Source organism: Apteryx rowi, unplaced genomic scaffold, assembly GCF_003343035.1.
Source record: "Apteryx rowi isolate R43461 unplaced genomic scaffold, aptRow1 scaffold_37, whole genome shotgun sequence".
NCBI lineage: Eukaryota > Metazoa > Chordata > Aves > Apterygiformes > Apterygidae > Apteryx > Apteryx rowi.
In genome coordinates, this window is record NW_020450196.1 from 1,106,157 (window position 1) to 1,130,144 (window position 23,988).

The 23,988-nt window shown below is 36.2% G+C and overlaps 1 protein-coding gene across 8 annotated transcripts in view; it reads left to right on the forward strand.

Moving 5' to 3' along the window:
- Positions 1-20,903, forward strand: part of CCDC171 (coiled-coil domain containing 171) — a 155,507-nt gene extending 134,604 nt beyond the window's left edge. For all 8 annotated transcript variants that reach the window (XM_026073580.1, XM_026073576.1, XM_026073579.1 and 5 more), the window contains one exon: positions 20,759-20,903. In XM_026073580.1, coding sequence (XP_025929365.1) covers positions 20,759-20,800 — 42 coding nt within the window. In that variant the 3' untranslated portion in view covers positions 20,801-20,903. The remainder of the gene's footprint in view (positions 1-20,758) is intronic.
- Positions 20,904-23,988: the final 3,085 nt, after the last annotated feature.

The following is a 23,988-nucleotide window of genomic DNA, read 5'->3' on the forward strand; positions in this document are numbered from 1 at the left end:
ATGGCTTGATATGTCACAGTGAAAACAAACAAACAAACACCCCTCCAGCTCTTTCTGATTAAATGCGACCCTTTTGTGTCTGCCTACAGTATCAACGTAAAGATGATACCATTTGTATTGTAGTAGGGTCTGTAGACTCTGCTTTGCAACCCATTTGAGGGGAAGAAGAGTTCTTCCCTTGAGATGCAACTTAATTGTAACCTAAGCATAAGTATTAATAGAAAATGTTCTAAAATTTTAATGAAAAGGCAAAAAAAATTCATAACTATACTTTCTCAAGTTTTCTCAAGTTTTCTCAAGTTTCTTTAAAAAATGACAAATGTTTATGGTGTATTTTGTAATATTTAGATTTTCTGTAAAGTTTGTCCCTAATATTTGCAAAAGTTGCATCAAGCATGAGTTTTAATAAAGTTAGGCATCACAGCTTTCCGGAGTGGCTTTTACCTTTTAAAGCTTCAACCCATATTGTTCTATTCCATTTCTGAGGGGGAAGTTTTGCACTGAATTTCTTTCTGCATGAAACAAAAAAATAGAACTTAATTTTTTTTCTTGTAATGTGGGCACTTTCTTTGATTATTTTAAAGGAAAGAGAGTGATGTCTTTTCCCAGGCATCTGTCAAGTTTCAAAATTCTACATACTTTGTTGCTTTCAATCCATTGTGTTTAATCACATACAGAGTAACACTTGTTAGGTTGGCAAAACTTTTCAGGCAGCAGGCAAGCACACCGCACCTGGACTGTCTTGGTTTATCCTATATGTCAGTTTACAAAACTCATATGATATGGCATGTGTTCTAGAACAATATCCTATTACTCAGTAGTGAAAAWTTTTTGGAAAGTCCTTGATGTGTATGCAAAGTATTGTCTCTTCCCTTGTTAGGTCTACCTTTGTCTTACTGTGTCCTGTTTCCTGATGTTTTTCACACTAGTTGCATATGATTCCATGCCCTCCCAACTGTCCGTTGCATTCCAAGTCAGAGCCATTTGTCAGCACTGGTCTGTTCCTTGTTCAGAAGATAGTGTTCTCCTAACTGGCCTCTTTATGTTGATATCTGCTAACTACATCACCTTTCTTTCTATTCACACCACTTTGTCCTCTGCTTCTGCTTAGGGTTTTGCTGATTATTGTGAAAACAAAACTGATGCCATAAGGCAGTATCAGTGATCCTGACTTCTCATCTTCAGTCTAAGACTCTGAAGTGACATCTCCATCCTCCAGTCTACTCCTAGTCCTACTGCTTTCCTTCTTGTCCATAGTGTTTAAATTCTGAGATTGCTCTCTGTGCTCATGCTAATGCCAACAGAGAAGAACAGGAAGGGATATGATCATGACAGACAAAGGTGAGATAAACAATGATTAGAGAGAAGAGAATAATTATGTGAGGTGAAAGGGAGTCAATGGCAAAACATATTCTATACTCTTTATTAGTGTCTAGCTCTCTGTCTTTGTCTGTATCTGGTGATTCTTCCTCTCTGCAACCCTTTATCTGCCTTTCTGTAGTGTATTTTTCAATCTTGCAACTCTTTCAAGTTCAATAGAGCTGAAATACAGTTTATTACTTTTCTACCAAGAGCACCATTTTTTCCATTGTTTCCTGTTATCTGTATCTCCTTTCTTGTCCATTTTTTGATTTCTCTTCCATTTTTTGTTTTCCTTTACCAGAAGGTTCTACAGCCTTCATTACATTTCTAAAATTTCTTTTTCCTTTATTTCTGTCATGAAAACATTGAAATTTTATAATAGCTTTTCTTCTCAACTGCAGCAGTTTCCCCTCAGTGTATTTCTCTGCTTTTTAAAATTTGCTTCTTCTGAAGTCCGACTGCCACAATCACAATTCTGTCCTCCACAGCTTGCTGCATGCCCACATTGGGGGCTATGTCTRTAATTGGTAAAGTTCCAGTTCATCTAATAAGATGTCACTGATACGGCCATGAAGACTTGGCTATAAAGATATAGGTCACTGGAGTAGGAACAGAGAAGCCAGCTCTCAGTCTCATGAAATAAGATGGAGAGTTTCATTGGCACTGGACTCAACTCTGGACTGCCGCTGCCATTTTCTCCATGAAATTTAAGAAACTCTGTTCCACTTACAGATTTTTCTGTATTCTGTGCACATCTCTGCCCTTATACTTTCTTTAGGAAAGCTTAAAGCACTTAGAAGATGAGCTTAGTGAAAGAAATTCACCAATAGTAACTGTACACATAATTTGTGAATCTGTGTAAAGTGTTTAACTAGCAAAGATATCAGCTGAAAAGTTCTCATGTTTCTTTTTATCCTGCCTATTTATTGTTTAGCAAAATCTAGTAAGGTAGACATCACAGACTGGACTGTTCTTCAAGTTTCCTATTAAAGGAACACTTGTCAGTTACTTTAACAGTACTGGGTTATCCTGCTTTGATCCATTTTATTTCTCCTTCAAATGCACTGGCTTATTACTGTACTTACACTTTTCTTCAGAGTTGCAGTAACAAGTAGTCTTTGAACTGAGAGCTTTTGAGTGCTCTACTGTGCAATAATACAGTCATAAGCAATTACTTTGTGGGTGCTTTGGGGTAACATGTGGCATCATATAATTCATGTGGCAGGCATGTGAATCCACGGTATCTATACTGTCAGAGAAAAGTCTGTTGCTGCAAGCGCAGTGTTGTGAGGAGTGGATGTAGTGACACTGTATTTTCCAGTGTGATCTCTGACACATATGAGGAAGTGACAAAATTCAATTCATTATAATAGTTCTCCAGAAGGTGTTGTTTTCATAGCTTTCAGCCTTGAGATTTTGTGCACTGGTGTCAGCACTAGTGTCAGAATTTTAAGAACTTAAAATATCCTGGTATCACTTTTGGCAGACAAAAGAAGACACTGTTATTCTATTTCAGGTAGTCAGGTGTTTCTCTGATCCTGAATGTGCTGCATTTTCTCTGTGGCCTTTTCTCTTCTGCAATGTCTACCCATGGGCAAACCAGCATAAGAGAGAAATTGAAAGCTATACTTAGGTCACCCAGAAGCATTCAGCTAATCTGGTGATATTCCTTCCTCTTTTGTTTTAACTTCAGAATGAAAGGAGAGTAGAAAATGAGTGGGAAGAGAAAGTAATGTATAAAGATGATGAAAGAAAAGCCTTGTGTGCACTGGAGAAATGGAAATTCGGGAAGCTAGAGGGAAAACTTTAACTGAAAGGGAGGGAGAGAAGGTGAGTCTCAGATGGGTAAGAGAGGGGTGAAGTGAAGGTCTGTAAGAAGAGCAGAGTTCTCAAACTAACCAAGAAAAGAACTTTTGTCTTTGGATGCTTATCTTAGCTTGTGTTGAAAATCAAATCATTCGTTGCTTTATGTGCCTTTGCATCATCCTTACCTTTTTCTTCCCCACATTGTGGCTGTGACTGTCCTTTGTCTGAAAATGCCTAATGATATCGTGTGGACTACTGAAAAGCCAAGGACTGTAGGTTTTTGGTAAGGTGAGAGAAGCAAGTGGAATGATCTAATATGTGAGAAATCCGTATTCATTGTTGAGATGCTGGTAGCTGAAATATACTTCCATACTTTTTATTGAAGAACTGCATTAAGCATAATGTAAACTCTTCTTCCTACTCAGAGGACCAGCAGTCAGCCCTCAGCTTTCATGATGTACTTGAACCCAGTTAATGTGGGGGAAGGGAGAAAAGAAATGTTTTAAATTCAGATTTATCAAGTAACTACACCACTGACAGTTTCTTCTCACATTAGCCACACTGGTCAGAGTAGTGCTTTTACATGCGTTTTCCCCCACGCTCTTGTTTGCCATGTCAGTGGCATCAATCGGTGTATCTAGGCTGTGAGACCTGCTTCTAACTGGGCAGCATATGCAATGTCTTACATTTAGAATTATGAAAAAGGAACTGGAGAGAAAGAAAGAAGAAAACTGCCTTTTAACTTGCTATCTGGGAGAAAGGCACTCACTCCATCGGTGTAAGCGTTAAATGTCAGGGAATGTCTTTCATGGGCAGGAGCCATATCTTTTGTGTTAGAACATGGAATGACTGATGTAGCTGGGAGAATTCTTCCCAGATGTTGCAAGAGCAGATAGGTCCTGGATGAAAACTCTACTTGGCTTTTCCACTACTTCATACTAGCCTGATGCACAGTTGAACTGAAAAGATTTTTTGAAAGCTTTGGAATTGAACTGKTTTTTTTTTAAACATTTGGAATTGGTTCAAGGGACCGATTTGGGTGTAAGATGTATTGGCTCTTAATTTGGCCTGTAGAAAATAATCAGACTTAATATTTTCATTGTTACCTCTTTTCTTACAGTGTTTTTTGGCAGTAGTCCAGGATGGAATTCAGTAAGATGTGGACTTCAAATAATTGTAACTTTTACTCAGTGCTGTTAAATACCAGTGCATGGCTTATTTACTGTGAAACATAGGAATGTTCTTAAAGTGATAATAAGTAAAGAAAAATCTGACGGGCACAAAAGGAGAGCTTCCTTACTGTTGACAAAAAATAGACACAAAAGACTGACATATCAGTATAGGCAAAAATAGAGAGCCATATTGGAAATATTTACTTAACTTGAATCTTCTACCAGGATAAATCCAGAGAGCAGTAATATCTCCTAGTGAGTATTTTTTTTTTTTAATTGAAAAGTTTGCATTTCTTACTTGATTGTAAGCAATTGGCCGTTAGTTGCCAGCCTTACAGCATAGGCAAGGAATGCAGGTATACTAGTGTAAATACCTTGTCATGTGGTATTGCTTACATAAGTAATAGTTGTAACCAAACAGTATGAATCATGTAATTTAAACTGTTTGATTACTCTATAGTACCAATAATAAATATAATGATATGAAACCAATATTATAAATCACATAATATGACTTGAGGCAAAGTGTTCAATACATTTGCTTTTTTGTAAAGAATACTTCCTTTTCTATGCAAAATGTTTTTGATGTTAATATTCTAGGTAGGTGAACTTTTAACTTGTCAGACTATTGTAACATATTTGAAAATTATAGTAATTTGATTAAAATGTTGCCTATAAGGCAAAAGGTTCAGTTAATAGAATCCATATGTAATTAAAATGCAGAACTAAATGTAATCAGACCCCAGTGACTGGTGCCTTCATATTGATAGTTTTACAATGGCCTCTGGGGTTGAAAGTTTATGTTAAAGTTACTAATGTAGCTGTGCTCCAGAAAATGAGCAAGACAGTTTAGCCATTTCAAGTATGACAGTGTAGGGAAATGATAGTCACACACACACACAGAAAAATCAGATCCTCTGAATTTCAGGGGGATCTCTCGTTGGCAGGTGGTAGAAACGCAAGACTGCTTTAGTGTGCTAGTCAGAGAACTGCACTCAGCAGCAGCACTGTTATATAAACATCACTAAATGAAGGATCATGCTGTGAGCAAGTGATGGCGTATTTTTTTTAAATACTGTAGTTATTTAATTTGTGTGAATTCACATTTGAATCATCTGAAAGTTATAGACACAACACTATGTACCAAGCCACAAAAAAAAGTTTTAAAAAAAATTTCTGAACTTAAAAAAATTATTTTCTCTGGACAGTTTTAAGAGTCAACATCCTGTGTTAGAGTTCTCTAATCATCACCAGCACAATTTACAATCAGAACACACAGAGAGCCAGTTCAGACCAGCTCATCTGTTGACTTTGGCAGAAGCCCTTAATCTCACTGTGTGCAGCTGCCACTTGAGAGATGGGGACTCGGCAGAGAGCCGAAGGAGGGTGGGATACAGGGTTGGTCAAGGCATGAATACATAGGCCTGCTTCATTTCAACAGTCGTACACTGCTTTTTTTATAGTCTTTTCATTTTACTGCTTTTTTTTTTTTTTTAAACCTGAAATTAAATGAGGACCTCTCATGAGCCACTGCGCTCCAGGCATAAGAAATTGTAATGTCTGGCTTCCAGAAACTGTCCCGTCAAAATGTGCTTCTGATTAGGTGGCTTAATTACAGCTGTGAAAACAATGTTGATTTAGGCCTCAAGATTCCAGTGCATGTCAGCCGTTATTAGCTAGCCTTGGACTGAAGCCACCATTTTAAAACTCTGTACCACTAAAGTCACACACTGCCTGACAACTTTTTATTTAGGCAGAAATGTTGCCAGAAGCAACACATTTTATGCAAAATATTTTTCATTGCACAAATTTCAAATGTGACACTATTGATGGACATAAAATGGGTAGTTACGGTTAGACTTCACCAAGTCCAAAGCCTAACTTTTGCAAAAGAAAAAAAAAAAGTTTAAAATAGTTTTTATAAAGTTTGACTGACATAATGCTTAATTTTAATTCCTTTAATTCAGTTTTATTCCAAATCCAGCATGTTGGTTTAACCACCCAATTTTATTGCATCTAAATTTTCCTGACAGTTTCATTTGCTGTTGGGAAATAAAATTGCCATTTTTGCAACATAGGAAATAATGGCTAGTTTCAAAACCAATATGTTTGAAACTTCCTTTGCCTGAAGCAGGTTAAGGCACACACTCAATTTACTTAAGGGGAAAAAAGCTCATTAAATAGTTTTTAATATTTTAATATAATTTAAGTAACTGCTTTCACAGTGGGAAAGCTTATTAGGTCCATGTATTTACACCTGCAGAGAGGTAAATGTTTGGGTAATTAGGCGGTTTCCAATACTTCAGCTTTTCAGAGTAGCTACAGAGTTAATATTATAAATACTGTAAATAGACATAATGCATTCATTGCATTTAAACTTTGCATTTCCACTGACAGTAGTTTGCTTTCAAGTGCTTGAGAAAGAAGTTTAATTTTTTTGCTTTGTTTTGTCTGTTTTTAAAGTCTCCTTAATGACATGAATTGGCCAAGGAATGTGAGTGAATGTGTGTGGGTGTTAGCTCAAGGCAGAGGCCTGTGCTTTGGAAAAGCAAGATCTGCATTCTCAGTTCACAGTTGCCATGAAATTCCAAATGTCCATGCTGTGTGGTTTAATGGAAACCATGAAGTTCCTAAATGACCGCAGGTTTGTTCCAATGTTAAGCACAAAACAAATCTTTCAAGTCATTGGCTGAGTTGCAAAAAAGGAGGGTCATGTTTTCAGGAAGCTAATCTCCTTTCCCTTTTTCGTTCATGGTTTGCATTTCTATGGCATTAGAAATGTGTTTCTAGTGAGGTACTGGAACTACTAGTGCACAAACAAGGGTCCTTAGTTCCCAGGACTGAAAATAAGTCTCTTGGAACCTAAAGTTGTATTCTCTTACATTAAATGCTCAGGCCAGGGCAATAGTTATACCTCCTAGAGTAACTAATTGGAAATTAGTTTGGAGAGACTAATAATTTGGATAAGGGAACAAGTCTAAGGTATAGATTCAAGTTTGCCCTATAGAAAAACGTCATGCATTCATTCACTGTCTGCAGCAGATTAGCAGAGAAAAAGGAAGTGAATGCCTATACTTCATTTTGTTCAGCTTTTGAAAGAGAAAGATAGGAATGAACTAGCCTTTTATTTTATTTGCTTTGCTAAATGGTACTTGGAGTTTCCTGGAATTGAATGTTTCAGAAAGGGCCCAGTGGCAGTGGAGGGCAACTTGGAGTCAGGAGACGACTATGTGATATTATTTTCCTTATCAGACGTTTTTGCAATAGTCTTACAAAACATTTCATTAATACTAAACAACAAGTTTTATTCACCAGCTACAATATAGTAATATGTGTTTGCTTACTCTTTTCCACATGCTGTCATTTCTTTTTGCCGTCCTCCCATGCCTCTCAAAGTGACATTTTCAGCACATCAAAATAGAAGAAATTTTTGTATATTATTACCTGTACTGCTAATGCTTCAGTAGAAATAAAAGTATTGAGAGTGCTAGACAGGCTGTTATTTTGAGAACTGAATATTATAGACCAGGACACCTAACCCTGAGAAAAAGTTTTTACAAAAGAACAGAGCTAAGGACACAATTTTATTGGCTTTTTAGAAGAAAAGGAATATTCTCTACAAAGGCAGCCAAATTCACTTCTTTCCAGACTCAAGGACTTTTACTCAGGCCATAAGGTGCTTCCTCCTCCCTTTTGAAGAAGTTATTTCAAGAAAGGGAGCTGGGAAGCTTCTATTATTCCCTGTTAAACTGTGGGTTAAACATAAAGGGAATGCCTGTTTGTTCTGTGACTGTGAATCCGCTGAAAAATTTTTGGAGGGGATTAGAGCATAGCTGTGCCTGAATGATTCCAGCTCAGATACTTATATGGCATATAAATCCATGGAATCCAGATTGTCATCTTCCTGATATTTTCTTGCCATCTTTAATTTAGATCATATAAAGTATACAGTTATGAATAATTTTCTTGTTCTGACACCTGTTCGGTTTTGCATTTCTGTGCATTTTAGCTAACTATACAAAGTACCATTTATAAGGAGAAAATTCAGTGCTGATCTTCATTCATTAGCTTTGATATGCAGTGCAAGATGTGTACATGCCACTTCTGAATAGTGATTAAGCTTACTGAGTAGAGGGAAGGATTTTTGCTGTCTTTCATAATGTTTTATGTTACCCTACATTATAGCTCACTGACCAGCGTGCAGAGAGAAAAGACAAGAGAGAGAGACCTAGTGAATGTTCCTAAAAGGAGTGCATATACCTCAGGCAGTCACAGAAATGCACGTATGTGCAGCATGCCCCCATTTATAATGTGGCATTGTATAACACTATATGCACAAAAGACAAAAAAAAAAGTAGTACTGACATTTAATTGAATTGGGCTGGAGAATCTACTTTAGCATAAAACAACATTTTTAAGTACTGGGGAAGAGAATTTTCCCCTCAAAAGAGACATTTTTAAGGTTCGTATGGCAAAATCTCATATTTATGTGTTTGTATTTCCCTCTGGATGGCAGAGATACACTGCCCCAGAACTAGGGCATTCAGTGCCAGCAGAATGGCAAATACTTCTTCAGAGGAGACAATTCCTCTCTGTGACTCTCTGCTCCTGGTCCACCTGGCCCAGCTGGAAGGGAAGGGTCATGGAAGTGCAAGGCTGGGTATCATCTCCAGTCTCAGTCCTGCAACAGACTTCTCAGCCATTAGACTGCACCTCACTCATACGAGCAGAGAAGGAGGAGGAGAGTGGATCCTCTGCTAGGGTGGTAGTGCTTCTTGCCAGGCCAAAGAGATAATGAGAGAGTAAAGAACGGTAGTGGGAAACCGTAGCAGTCTCCTTTACTTTGTGCTTTTGTGGAATCTATAGAATCAAATTAYTTCTCTGTTGGTTTGCCCATGCTTTTTTCCCCTGCCTTCTCCTACAAGCATGTATCTTCTCATCCTTTTTTCTTGGGGGAAAAAAAACCCCAAACCCTCACGTTCTTTTCTATGACACTTTTCCTATGGAGTAATATGTTTTTGTAGAAATACATGTGCTTACCTACTTCCATTGCTTGATCTTTTGCATTTTGTATTTTAAGCATAAAACTTAATACAAGAAATGAAAAAAAACCTTCAAAATATATGAGAGAGTATGACTTACAGATAAAAAGACAGGAAATTCAGAATTAGGGCATGAAGCATAACACTGCTCTTAACTCATAATTTTTTTCCTGTAATGCTGACATGATTTAAGGGCGTACAGTCAGCAAGTTATATCTTAATGCTTGTTTTTATAGATTTTACATATTTAAGTGACACTGACTAATGTTAACCCAACGTATATTTATTTATTTTTGTTGTTGTTTTTAAATTAAATATTAAAATCTTTCACAGAAGTCTATGAAACCTACATTATGTAGTAAAGGCATAGTTTTTCCAATTGATCATAGTGGGGACCCATTTTCTCCAGAGGCTAGGAAGGCTCCATGAAGCAATTTGTCCAGCTGAATAAATTGGTACTTAAACAGATTTTTGAAATATCAAATGAGTACCTGGTAGGATAGAGAGCTTTGTTGTCAGCTAGAAGGATAAAAATCATGATAATAATCTTGATTTTTCAAATAACTTTTGTTTTCTCCAGTTTGCTTACTGCTTAGATTAGATAAAAAGATCCAGTACAAGAACTTGTTTTTTGTTGACTCGTTTCAGAAATTCTACCTTTTGGAAGGGAAGGACCCTTTTTTTGTTAAAGAATCAATTAGCTTTTTTTTTTTTTTTTTTTTTTTTTAGTGGAAGGCAAGGTACCTTTTAATACACCTATTAAAAATATAGACAGAATAGTATGGCTAATCACCAGCAGAGTTTCCCTGTTGCATGTGATAATATTAGGAAGCAAAGTCACATTGTCATGGAACAGTGATTCCACTTCATCTTTTTCAAATGGTGCAACTGATTCAATTGCTATAACTTTTTGGAGAGGGTCCTGTGGAACCTTTAAAGTTATGTTGTTTTAAAACACCACTTTTTGAGTCTGGGTGCAAACTCAGACTGTTTTTGGCCCATAAAAACGTAGTTCACCCATTAAATGTCACTAATGCTGACATTACAAAAATTTCCTTTGTTAAATTTGTATGCTTACCTCTATGTTTGAGAAACCTTTTGTCCTATCTAGTTATTACAGATGAGGTTAATTTGATGAATTAAGCTCTTTTAGGCCAGCACCACCATCATGAAAATAGTTCACTAATTTTCCAGCCTTTGTTGTATACTAAAGGTCTCATTTGATCACAAAGCGATCAGCTTATGTGGTTATAGACTCATGGTAAGGGTCCATGTTAGTCTTCCAGACTGTGTGTGACTTCAGCTTTTCTTTTATGGGGTCTTGTAAATAACTGTAATTTCTTTTGGGTGCCTGGGCATATCTTGTAGCTTAATCAGGACTTTGCAAAGCTTCCTGACACTAAAAGTCTTCCAGTTTCATTTTAATTTGAGCATGTCAAAACATCCTATTGCTTTAAGAACTTCTAGTTGAATTTAATAACTCACAGAGGTTCACTATGAGTAACTGACTTTTTAAAAGAACATAATCTAATCAGAAGCTCTGAGTATCAGGAATTTAAGGTATCATTCTGCAATTTAGAAGGCACACCAAATTACTGAAACGTCCCTGTGTATAAAGATTTTTAAAAGTTATGCTGCAGCTTCCATGCTAAACGATGAAAAAGTTGAAGGAACTTCCCTCAAAGTTTTCTTCTGTGTTCCTCATGCAATTTCTGATACTTCGCATGCCTGGTGAAAGTTTGTAATGCTATATGTGGGGTGATTTTCTGTTTCTTTTAACTCTTCTGTGCTTTCAGAACACACATTTGGCATATATATACCAAAGGATGAAATTCCATTAACATTTTTTAATGTTGATTCACATAAAATATGATTGGTATGCAGGAAATATTAGTTCCATTTGCTTAGTAGACTTACTCAGACTGCATGTTCAGCCTCACAGAAAGTGATGATCTAGTACCTGAACTAAGAGCAGTTCTAAAAGGCTGATTGTACTCTTGAATTTAATAAGTATACAAAGTTCTGTTGAAGTAATTATTAGGTTTTTATTTAATCTCAGTCTGAAGTATTACTGTATATATAAATTGGGCCAAAAACAATAGGGACAGTAAGCCTAGCTCACCCACACTCAAGTTGTTTATAACTGATAAGCTTGATTCCTTGCCCAGTTAATATAATTTGGATCTTGCATTTACAAAAGACCTACATGTTAGCCACCAACTGAAACTGAGCCTAAAATATTTTTTAGGCCATTCAGATATCAACTGATATTTTTAAGTAACATTGCAGGAAGGCCAGTTCTCTTCTGTGACTGGTTTCTGATTTAAAAACTCACAAATGGTGATGGAGTCTTAATTTCACAGCACCAAGCATCAGGAATCACATGTCATTACTCTGCTAGAGTAACAATGTGAGTAAAATCTGAATTTGGTCCTGTCTGCTGAATATAACTTGTTCTTTTGTTTGCAGTTTTGGATCTACCAGGAGCACTTAAAAATTCAGTGTTCTCTGTCACTTTAAAATAGCTCTGCACTCTTGCTTGAAAACAGATTGAATTAAATGAGCTGATATAGTTTCCCTAATTGATTTACTAAGCACCTTTCTTATAAAAACTGTTCCACTGTGTTCCCTGAACTTTGCTGTTATACAACTACTCTTTACAGCTCTCTAACAAATACACACTTCCTCACATATATAATTGGAGGGGGGAGCAGGAGGAATTCCCTTCTAAAGTTATTTGAACTAAGTTTTACTGGACATGAATGAACATCAAAATGTTTGGTTTGGATAAGCAAACAAAAGTCTGAAAAATAACCCAAACCTATTAGGAGCCAAAAGGTACCTTCTCCTGATGAATCTTTCTCTGGTCTAGCTTATGGGGAGAGGGAGAGGGATGGAGCCCTAATCAGGATTTTGGCTTGGAGTTTTCAGGCTACACATTTACATTGGATATCCAGAAAATGCCCACTGCCTTGGCAGTGGTAAGACGGTGGATCCTTTGTCCTCCTAATACATTGATGATTTCAATAGGAAACATTTCTTTCAAGAAAATAAGATTGACACCAACAATAGTTCACTTTTAAGCATGCAGTGTAATTGCGCCATTTTTTGGTCTATCATCTGAGCATCTTTTTAAGTCCACTCAGTTTAATACAGTTATTTTGGATGAGCTAAGTTACATGGCTGTAGCCTAATGCAAATGCAGATGTTCTTACTCTACATGCAAATGCTTGTATTATGAATAACAGATTGCAATCAATCTTTTTTTCAAATAGGTGCAGATAGCTTGCATTAACCATGTCTGTATACAGTTTGATCCTAATTCCCCTGGCTCTTGAGAGCTAACTTCAATCTACAATTTATTATAGGATGTAAAAGGTTATCAGTTCATGAGATGAGCATCTCCCTTCTTGCTTCAGGTTTATGGACAGCACAGGGTTGTATTTTCACAAGCAAGTGGAAAGAAATCATTCTTTGCTTATCTAAAGGTTTTTGGAGAGATCTGCAGTTGTATTCTCCACTGAAAGGCCTTGTATGTCCCTGGCACTTCAGTTTAAGTCTGAGTAATACCATTTTCCTGCTTGAAGCCTAAGTGAGATGTTTGCTACATTTTTTTTCATTCCTGAAAACTACCATTTTAGCATCAGTTACCTCTTCTAGAGGTATGTGAATTCTAAGTCCTTATGACTTGCTGCTTTTCACCATGATTCATAAAGATAAGTTGGTTCTATGTCCTTGCTATAAATTCCTATTGAGAGAGGTGTCTGCTTTACACCTCAGTCAATAAATTTCCTTTTTGGTTTCCTTCCCTCATGCTTATAGCTTTCCCTGAGCATCTGCTTTCTGCAAACTGGATGTCTGCTTCTGTTCATAAAGAACAGATTCTGTGTATGAAAAATGCTCTTTCAGTGTTTTTACAGAAAATTTCAATGGGACTAGTCACTGCAAATATGCTGGCAAAGCAAATGGGTAACATAATCCATCTAAACTTGCTGTAGTTCAGCAAACACCCAGAAACTGAAAGGAGTCAATGGATAATCTTTCAACTCTTGCCTTTCTGGAGTTCTAATAATTGAAATGCATAAGGCTACCAAAGGCATTCACTGCAGCTACTCTTATAATCCCACTGTCCAGATACCAGTGCTCATTTAGACTGTTCCGTCTTTGGTAATAGGCCTCTTCATCAAAAAGTATTCAAATATTATCAGTACGTATTCACCTACATATAGGTTTTCAGGGCCTTTCTGAACTAATTCATGTATTTAATGAAAATACATTTGAGAAAAGTAGTGAGCAAGCTGGAATATTCTCAGTGCATCTGTTTGCAAAGAAGAGTACATAAGTTTTATGTTTATTCTCAGTTTTAAATAAGCTATCAGTGGAATCCTAAAATGTTTTTCCCATTTTTTTAGTAAGTCACTTGTTTTGTTAACCACATAGATTTATTGTTCTGAACATTATTCCTTAAAAATACTGCATTTTTGGCAGAAATACATAACAAAAATTAATTTTCTGAATGCCTAAAGATTTTTTTAATGCAAGAAAGCTGAATCATAAAGATCCTTTCATTGTTCCTAGACCTTTCTCCTTTCTGCTGTAAAATATTACTATTAGAAATAATTACTTCTTCTATCTTTTCCCCTTATATACGTATTAGTGATACGATATATCTTTATTAATTGTGAAGTGATTGAAGCATTTTACTGAATCACTGTAATTTCTTTTTTGCCAAAATGCTTCTGATGACTAGCTGTAGGACTCTGCTTTAAAATTAGTCTTCAGTTAAAGATACATTAATGCATTGCTGGCAAAGCTCAAGTTTCCTTGTCTAGTTTAGTTATGGGATGACTAAATTGTAGTTGCACCAGTTCTGAGCAAACAGACAAAAAGGGAGATAGCTAAGCATCTTGCTGTGTGTGAGTGGTTAGAGGGCAAGCAGACACCATGCACCTTGACCACCTATTATGAAGCTTTTTGCTGCAATGTCAAGTGAAAGCGAGTTAATTGGGTGAAGCTGTAGAGCATGTTAGGGGCATGGTAAAGGGTTGCTCTCTGACAGCTGAATGTCAGCAGAAGCTAGTCAAGTGTGGCTGAGAGACAGAGACCTGTCACAAAGTTCATGTGGACTATAGCACAGTTAGGGAGATGAAATGTGGTTCTGTCTCACTTTCTCCCTCATTGCATTCAAGCACCTTAAGATTTCGCACTGTATGTGTCAACCCTTGTTCTCTAAGCTGTTTTCTTCTAACATTTCTGCATTCAAATGATTGGACAGAAGATGCTAATGTTTGGCAAAATGAATGTAAATACACTTTTTTTCTGCTAGAACGGCAGTATACATGCAACTCAAGAAACTTTGAAGGCTTACGTCAGACAGTCACACTGCCTAGGAGTTCAGCTGATGACTGAATACATTTCTCAGGAGAATATGAGGCTTGACACCTTAAAATGTTAGATAGGGAATGTTTTCCCACTATCACTGGCAGGAAAAAAGGCTAAGTGGGAAGGACTACTCCATGAGCTGCTTGTGCCTCAGCATGGTATTGAAATCATGTGTGTTTTAGCCTCTGGTTGTAGTCTTTCTCTCCTCTTCTTGCTGGAAAGAATCAAGGCTGTGAAGGCAACCATCAGAGATGCACATACTAGTCAGAGTCAGTGAGGATCTGTGGGAAAACTAAGGAGCGGCTTTCCTGGAACTCAGAGGAGCATTGGTTGAAAATGACAACAATCTCATACACTGATGCAAAGCGTGGAGAAGTGCCACAACAGTTTAATAAGAGTACAGTATACCCTTCAATGTTCGTTGCAATACACAGCACAAAATAAACCAATAGCTATTCAGGTTAGCTAGTCAGGTTAAAAATAAATCAATAAAAGTTGCCTTTATTCTTGAGAAAGTGGAAGGATACTGGTAAGTAGCATGGTCAAAAAGTCTCTCATTGTGATGAGGCTGTGTTCCATTACTAAAGAATTTGGAAACTTGGATCAAAATCAAAATGCAGACCAAGCATTTCACTATGAAAATAGTGCACTACATAATTTGTCTAATGTTTTGGTATTACTAAAGTGCAGTACAGAGAACTTGACCTGAAAAATGGAAACTTTCATGTGTTTTCCAAGGCAGTATTTGGAAGAGAAACATACTAAGTGGGCTGTGTGGTGGATTTTTGCCAAAATACTTAGAAATTATCAAAATTAGCAATGCAAAATCAAATTCTTAATCATCCAGTCAGCAAAACATTGAAGATAAGGCGTTCATCTGTGATAATCCATCTGATCACATGTGTTCTTCAATTGTACCAAGTTTGTTTGAAACATACCAGGTTTGAATAAAGTAGGAGTTTCTTTCAGAAAAATAAATACAGTATTATGAAATTTTTCTCTTAATTGTCTTTAATTGGAGTCTCTGGAGAGTGATCTCACTGAACACTTTAAATGCTAAAGCACTATAAAAGCAGGAAAAAAATTATAACTTCCAGATATTTCAGAATCCTTTGTTTGCATAAAACTCTTGAAAGTGGAAAAGGGAATTCTTTGGTAATGAAGAAAGCTGTTACTGTTGTTGGCTAGCAGCACCCAAAGAAGAAAGTGTGTTGTGTGTCTACCTTTGTAATTTAATATGTATTGAGTTGGCAAACCACTGAATTATTTTCTGATAGCAAATGTTTGTGGAATCCAGGCAGGAGTGCTGACAATTAAAATTTATACTGGATATTACTGTGTTACTGCTTTGTGCTTGTGTCAGAGCAGCAGTTTAGTCTTACTGCCTCAGCATACAGAATTGCGAAATCATTGACATGGGAAACAAACTATCCTTTTTTGACTTGCATACATTTTTGCTTTGACAAAGTTTGCTAAATAGCTTTATATTACAATGACACCGAGTAGCTCTATTTCCCATTTGAAGCACAAGTTTTTAGCATTTTCCTCAATCTGCTGTTTTATTTGACAGAGAGTGAGAAATGACTTTTGACCTATTTCCAACAACAAAAGATTAAGCAGCATATTGGAAGTCCATGGTAATTGCCATTGTGTGGAAAAGGCAACTCAGTTTTGGAAATAGCAGTCTGAAAAGGAGGTTCTGAGTGATCTGAGAGTTTGCATCTTTTTGTGGGGAAATAGAAGGTTTTCCACAGTAGTGCTGCAAAATGGTTATTAAAAACAAGCACTGTCTCCAACAGTGGTACTACCCACAATGAGAGATGGGAGAAGCTGAAAAGAACATGACTGACCATTTGGTTTGCAGTTTATTGGTATTACTGTGTATGTATATGTTCTGGAGTTGGGATGAGGGAAAGAGATGAGAACGAATCATTATCGGAAATCAATTATGGAGAAATATATTGACTCTTCCCACTTTCTCCCATTAGTCTCTGCATCTGTTCTTACCTTGTGCTTCTTCCTACTCTTGAGTGGCTGTGCTGCAGCCTGTTCAGAGGTTTTAGGTATACTGCAATTGAAAAGAAAACACTGGCGTGCTGCTCCTCTGTCTGTTTGCTGACAGGCGTCCTCACGTACTAGGTATCGTGTGGTCAGCTGATTTTCAGTAGAGCAGCCTTTGGCCATACAGTTCAGCAAGTGATACAACACTGAGCTTATTGGTAGCCTCTGCATTTGATCTGCACCCAAGGAATGCCCATAATTGATTCTTGTATTTTATTTATTGTAATTTCAGTATTACTATTTCTGCCCTTGTATTCCATCCCTTACCACAGTCGTCATCTGTTCTGACACTAAGTGGTGCCGTTTCTTTCTTACCTCAGTCAAAAGGATATATGCAAGCATGTTATTCACAACTCAGAAATCTTGACTGATAAAGAACCTTACCAGTTTTTACCATTTTGGTTTTTTTATAACATTACATGTTATAAGTGTGAGTGTTAAGAAAGTGGAAGGGAAGTGTGAGCTAAGGTATTCTGAAGCTGAATATTTGAAAGCAGTTTAAAGTGACAAAAATTAATGGCAGGAAATCCCAAAATTGGAAGGAGGTATTGTTGTAGCATACACATAATAGAGGAAAATGGAAAAGATGCAGTGAGTTATTATAATAAAGATTATTGTTCAGTAAAATTTTCCTTGTATAGACTTTGAAGGCTGAAACCATGGTGACTGATTTGTGGTTTCAGCTCTGGTTATAGATTTTGTACTGCTACAACTGAAGATAAACAATATACTTCTAACAGTGGATTGTAGTTATCTCTTTGCACCACTATCAAAATGTGTGTAGTCTTCTAATTCCAAGTGTCAAACTGCATATTATTCCGTAAGTATTTCTATATAAAAGCAAAATGGGGTGCCTTTGATCACAATACGATGCTTTTGAAGAGACTGACATTTCAGTAAAAACCCACATAAGGGTATAATACGTGACAGTATTATAATATTCCATCGCAATATCATACATAGTAAAGCAGTACACTACAAATCAGTTTTAACTTTGGTATAACAGCTTATATTTCATGAGACAATCTGCAAACTAGTTCCTAAGTATGATCATAGGTTAGTCACCAAAGAAAAACAGCAGAGTGTAATTGTTTTAGAAACCTTTTTCCATGTCTGTTACTAAAAAATGGCTTAAGTTAAATCTAGTTTAGAGAGCGATTATTTCATAATCTAGACTAACCTTTCATATTTAGATTTTTGGGAAGACATGTTTTATAAAGTTAGACTGTCAGACTTTGAAAAATGACCATGCAACATGACCAGTTACTGTGTTCCATAAACATTTTGAGAGCCTGTTTTGGCTAGATGTTTTGTGTCCTAAATATCTGTTTACCTGATGAAGTGTAACAGTTTAGACAAAATCATTTACAACTTATTGAGTAAATAAGTGCTACGCTAAAGATTTACCTGAATGGGGCCTTATTTAAGATACATAATTCCTTTTCTAAAAATTACCTAAATGCATATTTACATGATGGATTATCATCACAGCTCTGGCACAGTCATTTGTCAGTTTAATACATGTTTTAGAAAGGTGTCTAACTACAATAATGTTGAARGGGGTCTGTTGGGGAAATTATAACTGCCTTTATAATTCCTGCCTTCAGGTAAGTGTTCAGCCAATGTATATTGTAACAGTTTCAAGTGCTTTTTTTTTTTTTTTACACTAACCTATAGAATACTATTTCCTTATTCATCACAAGTGTGTATAATAATATGGGATCAAAACAGTTCTTATCAATAGCAGCCAAGATATTTTCACGTCAATCACATTGCTGTAAGATCCTATTTCCTTTCTGTTCAATGAATAGTATTCTGTTCTTGGTGTGAAGTACAGCAGAGGATCTGGGTAACTAAAACAGAGCTTTTTTCCCCCAACAGTGAAGCTTTTACTGTAACATAGTCTATTGACTTGCTGCCAATCATTAAGTTTCATACAGGTTTTTTTTTGCAACTCTCAAAGGAAATCTGATTTCTTATCTCCTTACTTAGGTTTTTGATGACATATTCTTCAAAAAAAAATCACTACACCTGTAAAAAGTGTAGTGTGAGAGTGTAATTGTAGCAGGTGATTTTTAATCATTATGATACTCTGATTAATTGAGACATTGAAAGCAGTGCAAAGCAGTATGTGTAGATTAGTCTTCAATATTTGTTACCCAGAGTGAAACCAGTTTATAGCTTATGTCTTAGTGACTTCATTTACTTACACTCAGAAAAGTCTTTTAGAATTACACAAGTTATTTGCATATTTTAATATTGTCATATTTTCATATGAATGACTTATTTTAGAGAGAATTTTGACTATGTGGTCAGCTAATTAAAGCATGCAAACAAACTGTTAATTGGTATAATAGGTGGATGTTGTTATTGAGATCTCATTTCAAATGTGCAGATATAAATGCAGCAAGGCTTTTTGTGCTTTTAATAGTTCCCATTCTGCATAGTGTTTCACTAGCAGTTTCACTAGTCTCTAGCAGTTTTCACAGCAGTGAAATGCTAGAGTGTTACAGATCAGTAGCTGCCACTTCTGTTGGTTATCTCATCCTTGTAACCACTGGAGTTTAGCAAACTCAAGACACTGTATCATCTTAAATATCTCCCTGAAACAGTCATCTAAATTTGCTGCCAGATGGGTTCTTCATGAAAGTCTAGGACAACCTAGCTGTTTTGAGTAGCTACATAATAAGCTTGTGGTGTATCAGGAAATCAAGAGAGTCCATATCAAAGGAAACTGTTGAAGTAGATGTTACAGGCAACCATTGATTTTTCTCCAGCAATACTAGCAGAGGAAAGGGGAATCTTGCGTGAATATGTGTTCATACATCTGATTGAATGTCTAGATTTGTTGAAATATGAATACACACACACACACGCACGCACACAGAGTCTCCTCTTTGGCTATATATGAGTCTGTATATTAGAGTCTGTGTGTCTGTGTGTTTATATCTGCCTGTGTATATGTGTGTGTATACTCTTCTTGAAATGCCAAGGAGTGTTTAAAAAGTCAAATATACAGTAACAGTCTTTCAGGATCTTAATTTTTATCTTTCTCATAGTTATGTTTTGCATATGAAATTTTCACAAGTTTTATGGCCTGATGAAATAACTCATTGTAATTTCCACAGCCATATAATGCATTGATTAAAATATCCCAGTAAAGGACAGAAGAGCAATATGATACTGTGTTTTATTTTTTTTATTATTATTTTTTTATTATGGATATTTGAGGGAATACAGAGTGTCTTTATTTAGCATTTTAGAAAATTATTGATGATATACTGCTATCATCTATAATCTTTAAGGGTAGGATGCACAATGTTTTGGTGCTGCTAGTTCTTTAATGTTGAATTTTAACTGGTCTAACCTTTGTAACTGTTTGACTGAATGTCTAGACTCATTGAAATATGAATCATGTTTCCAAGTATTGTACATTCAATGTATATTCTCTTACTACCTTCTAACAGAGTAACATTGAAAAGAGTACTAAGCATTTGATTTTAAGTAATGGTAAAATTTATTTAAAATAATACCTTTTGTGGGTGGTGTGGCATATTCCCCCTAGTAAAAGTGATATGGAGTTGGTAGAATAAGTTTGTTTACTTGATTAATAAAGCACTGTAAAAATGATAATGAGGAGGGGTAGAAGTTTTCTGTAAATATTTGAAGTACCTCAAATAACATAGGATAATGCACTGATTAGTGCAGAATTCACAAGTTAATATCCTTTTCTGCTGCTTATCAAAGGTTAATATAGATTTTTGGGTATCATGTACTTTAAATAAATGTTTGAAACAGGAAAAAAGTGTTTGCAAATATTTCCGTATATATACACATGTGTAAGGTATAATGAAATTATTTTTCTTGCTTGTTTCATTCTGAGTGTAGATTCTTTTTGGTTTTTTTTTTAATTATTATTTTATTTTACTCCAGGAATCAAGAGACAGTTCAAACATCACCATGGCTTCAAGCTAGGAATTCAGCCGGACCAGAGTTGTATCCCAGACTTTTTACCATTGCAAGCTGAGCCTGAGACATCCTACAGTTTTATACACAATAGAGCCAATTCGCAGTCTTCAGTCTATTCCTACAGCCTGAATGTCACATCCAGTCCCAAAAGAACAATGGAAAATGGATTTTAAGATTCTATGTATTGATAATCTTTTAGAAGGAAAAAATTGTATTAATGTAAAATGATGCAATTAAAGTGCAATTTTGTTGCTACCTTTGAGTTGTAGTTTAGCGTATGCATTTTTTGACATTAATTTTACATTTTTATGAAAATGTGTGTTCATATGTTCACATTTCTGTGCTTCTCATTCCCTGCATACCAAAACAGTTATTTTTTAAAGTTTTATTTATTGTAGTTGCTCATTTTTATGTAGTATATTTTTAAATGTTAAAGAATGACACATTTTGGGTAATTTTCCTCAGACTTAAAAAAAAAAAAAAATCAATAAGCCATTTTAGTCTCTATCTATCAAAGTTGTTTCATACTTGTCTATTTTAAAGCAGGACTGCAATACTTTAATAGGATTGAGAGAGCTATTTGAAATGTATGCCAATGATTCCTGTCATTTCATGGCAGCCCTGCCATGGTTCACTGAGCCCCCTCTTTTCTCTTGTCAGCTCAACTGAAGACAAGCATTTAGTTGCAAACTTTAAGCAGGTTGTGCAAAACAGAAATGATGTGACTGCTTCTCTTCCTGCACAATAATGTCACTGCTGGTCAATGTGAGAAGGTCAGGTTGCTCCTTGTAAAGCTACATGATACCACTTGCCTATTTGAACAAGTTAAGTTAACTGCTGAATCTGGTCCCTGCAGGCGTTGAAAACTCACCCTTTTATCAAGTCTGCATTTCATAAGAAAGAACAGTTGTGCAGGGAGGATTTCTGATTATATGTTTATGTACTTTATAAGGACAGTTCCCAAACCAGTGTTGCAGGTAATGTTTTTAGTTTAAGCTGAAAGACTTTAAAGTAATGGCTGTTTTGACCTTCAAATAGGCTCCTTTTTTATTGTTGTTGGTAGGACCCAAGAGTGACGCCCATCTTTGATGCTGACAGAATTTAAAGCAAGGCCATTGCCCTGCATTTTCTGCCTTGTAGCACACAAAAGTAAAATTGTATGTCAGGCCGAGATGTCGGGGAGCTGACAAGATGCCCCAGTGACATTTCAGCTGGAAAGAGCAAGTGTCTTGCAACCAAGTGGTCAAATATCAAATAATAGGTCAAGCAGGAAGGAGCTGAGTTCTAACCACAAAGAGGTTTCTGGTAACTTACTTGACAAGCTTTTGGGCGCTTTGTGGCTTGACAAAGTGATGTTCTGTTGGGTATCGCTAGACAGACTGTTCTTTATCGCCTTCAGAAGATCAGACATTGACATTGATTAAACTCTTTAACCCTTAAAGGTTAAATCCTGGCAGTTTCATCACTGTGAATGAAGAACAAAAGAAAATTTGTAGTATACCATTTGTTTTTGTATTAATCACTGAACTCCCCAGTGTTATTAACTTTTGATGTGCTATGTAGTTTTTGACAAAAAGATTGAATGCAAAATCCATATAATAGATTGTTTCTCATTATGGGCCAGTGATACATTAGAAAAATAATATTATGCATTATGGAATTTGTAATTTTTTCTGATACGTCACAAGCAGGATTTGATTTTAAGGAGTCCTGAATACTGAATTTCCATTTTGGCTGGAAAACAATATTTGTATAGATAATAGCACCGCTTATAATGACAAAAGTCTTGCAAATGCCCTTGTTTTCAGGTACTGAAGAGGCTAACACAAATCTCCAATATAAGATATAAAAACTTTAATAGAAAAGATTTTGAAGTTTTTCAGGTGTTTGTCCATTTTCCTAGTCCATTGTTCATAGCCACAACGTACCTGTATGCTAACATAGATCCACACAAAAATAATGAATCAACCAGAACTCTCAAATGTGAGAGCTGACTGATACAGAAAGAGCACTCCTTTTCTTTATGGTGATGTATTTAGTCTTCATTACTGACATGACCTCAAGGTACTAAAGAAAATCGCAGGCTGAATCTTTGTYCCTTCTATCCTCATTGGCACTGCATGTGTTATAGTGTACATATACATAGAAGAAGGGTTTCTTTCTGAAATATGTTTCTGATCCTGAAATCAACATTTTACTGACACCGGATCTGATCTCCTTCAGTTACTGTAATTGCTCCATGCATGAGCTTCATATGGTTTCACAGGAGCCACAGTTATGGCAAACTGACTGTAGTTAACAGGAATAGTCTAGTGAGCTGTCATTTGTCATGAAAACTAGTTTGTATGTTTTTATTGAAAGGAGGAGGCCTGCCTCAATTACTCCATTTAAATATTGACTAGCTGAAAGTCAGACTGTTCTTAAACCCACTCACTCTGAAGAGACTTTTTAACGTGTGTTGTTTAAATATCCGACATCCCATTTGAAAAGGGAAGCTCCTCTTTCGCATGTTGTGGAGAAGTTGCTGAGTAATGCACTGGATCATCATTAGTCAAATATTCTTGTGTTGCTTTTCCAGGCATCTGATAAATTGGACTTTGTGATAAATTCCAAAGGAATAGAAGAAATCCAGATGGATGGATCCCCCATTAATAGTCTACAATTGCTCCCACCAGAGCATTTCTTTTGGGGGATACAGTGGAAATCATGCTTGTGTAGGCTATGGCRACGCAGTAGCTGCCGAAAGAGCATCTTAACTGACTCGTATCATCTGCTCTGTCTGACTTCCTTCAAAGACTGTACAGTTTGAGACCTTAAGCCTTACTTTCAAAGCTCTGCATGGTTTGGGTGTAGGATGTCAAGAGGACTGCTTCATTTTGGGAACCTCAGCTCCATTGTTAGCACTGTTTCATGAGAAGAACCAAACTGTTTCCTTAGAGAAGGAAGCTTGTGTTTGGTGGAGTTAAAATAGTTTCCCTGTTTTTTGGAGCCTGACAAGACAAATAATTGATCACAGATACTTCTTCTGATAGGTCTCAAAACAAAATTCATATTAATTTATTTTTCTACCAAGCAACTCATTTCTGAATAACGTTTTTTTCCCCTACATAAACTGCAAAGTATATGATTAACTTTCCTGGAAGAGAGGAAGTTTTAGAGTTGTTAGTATGAATTGTTTGTGTGTGTACTTCTCA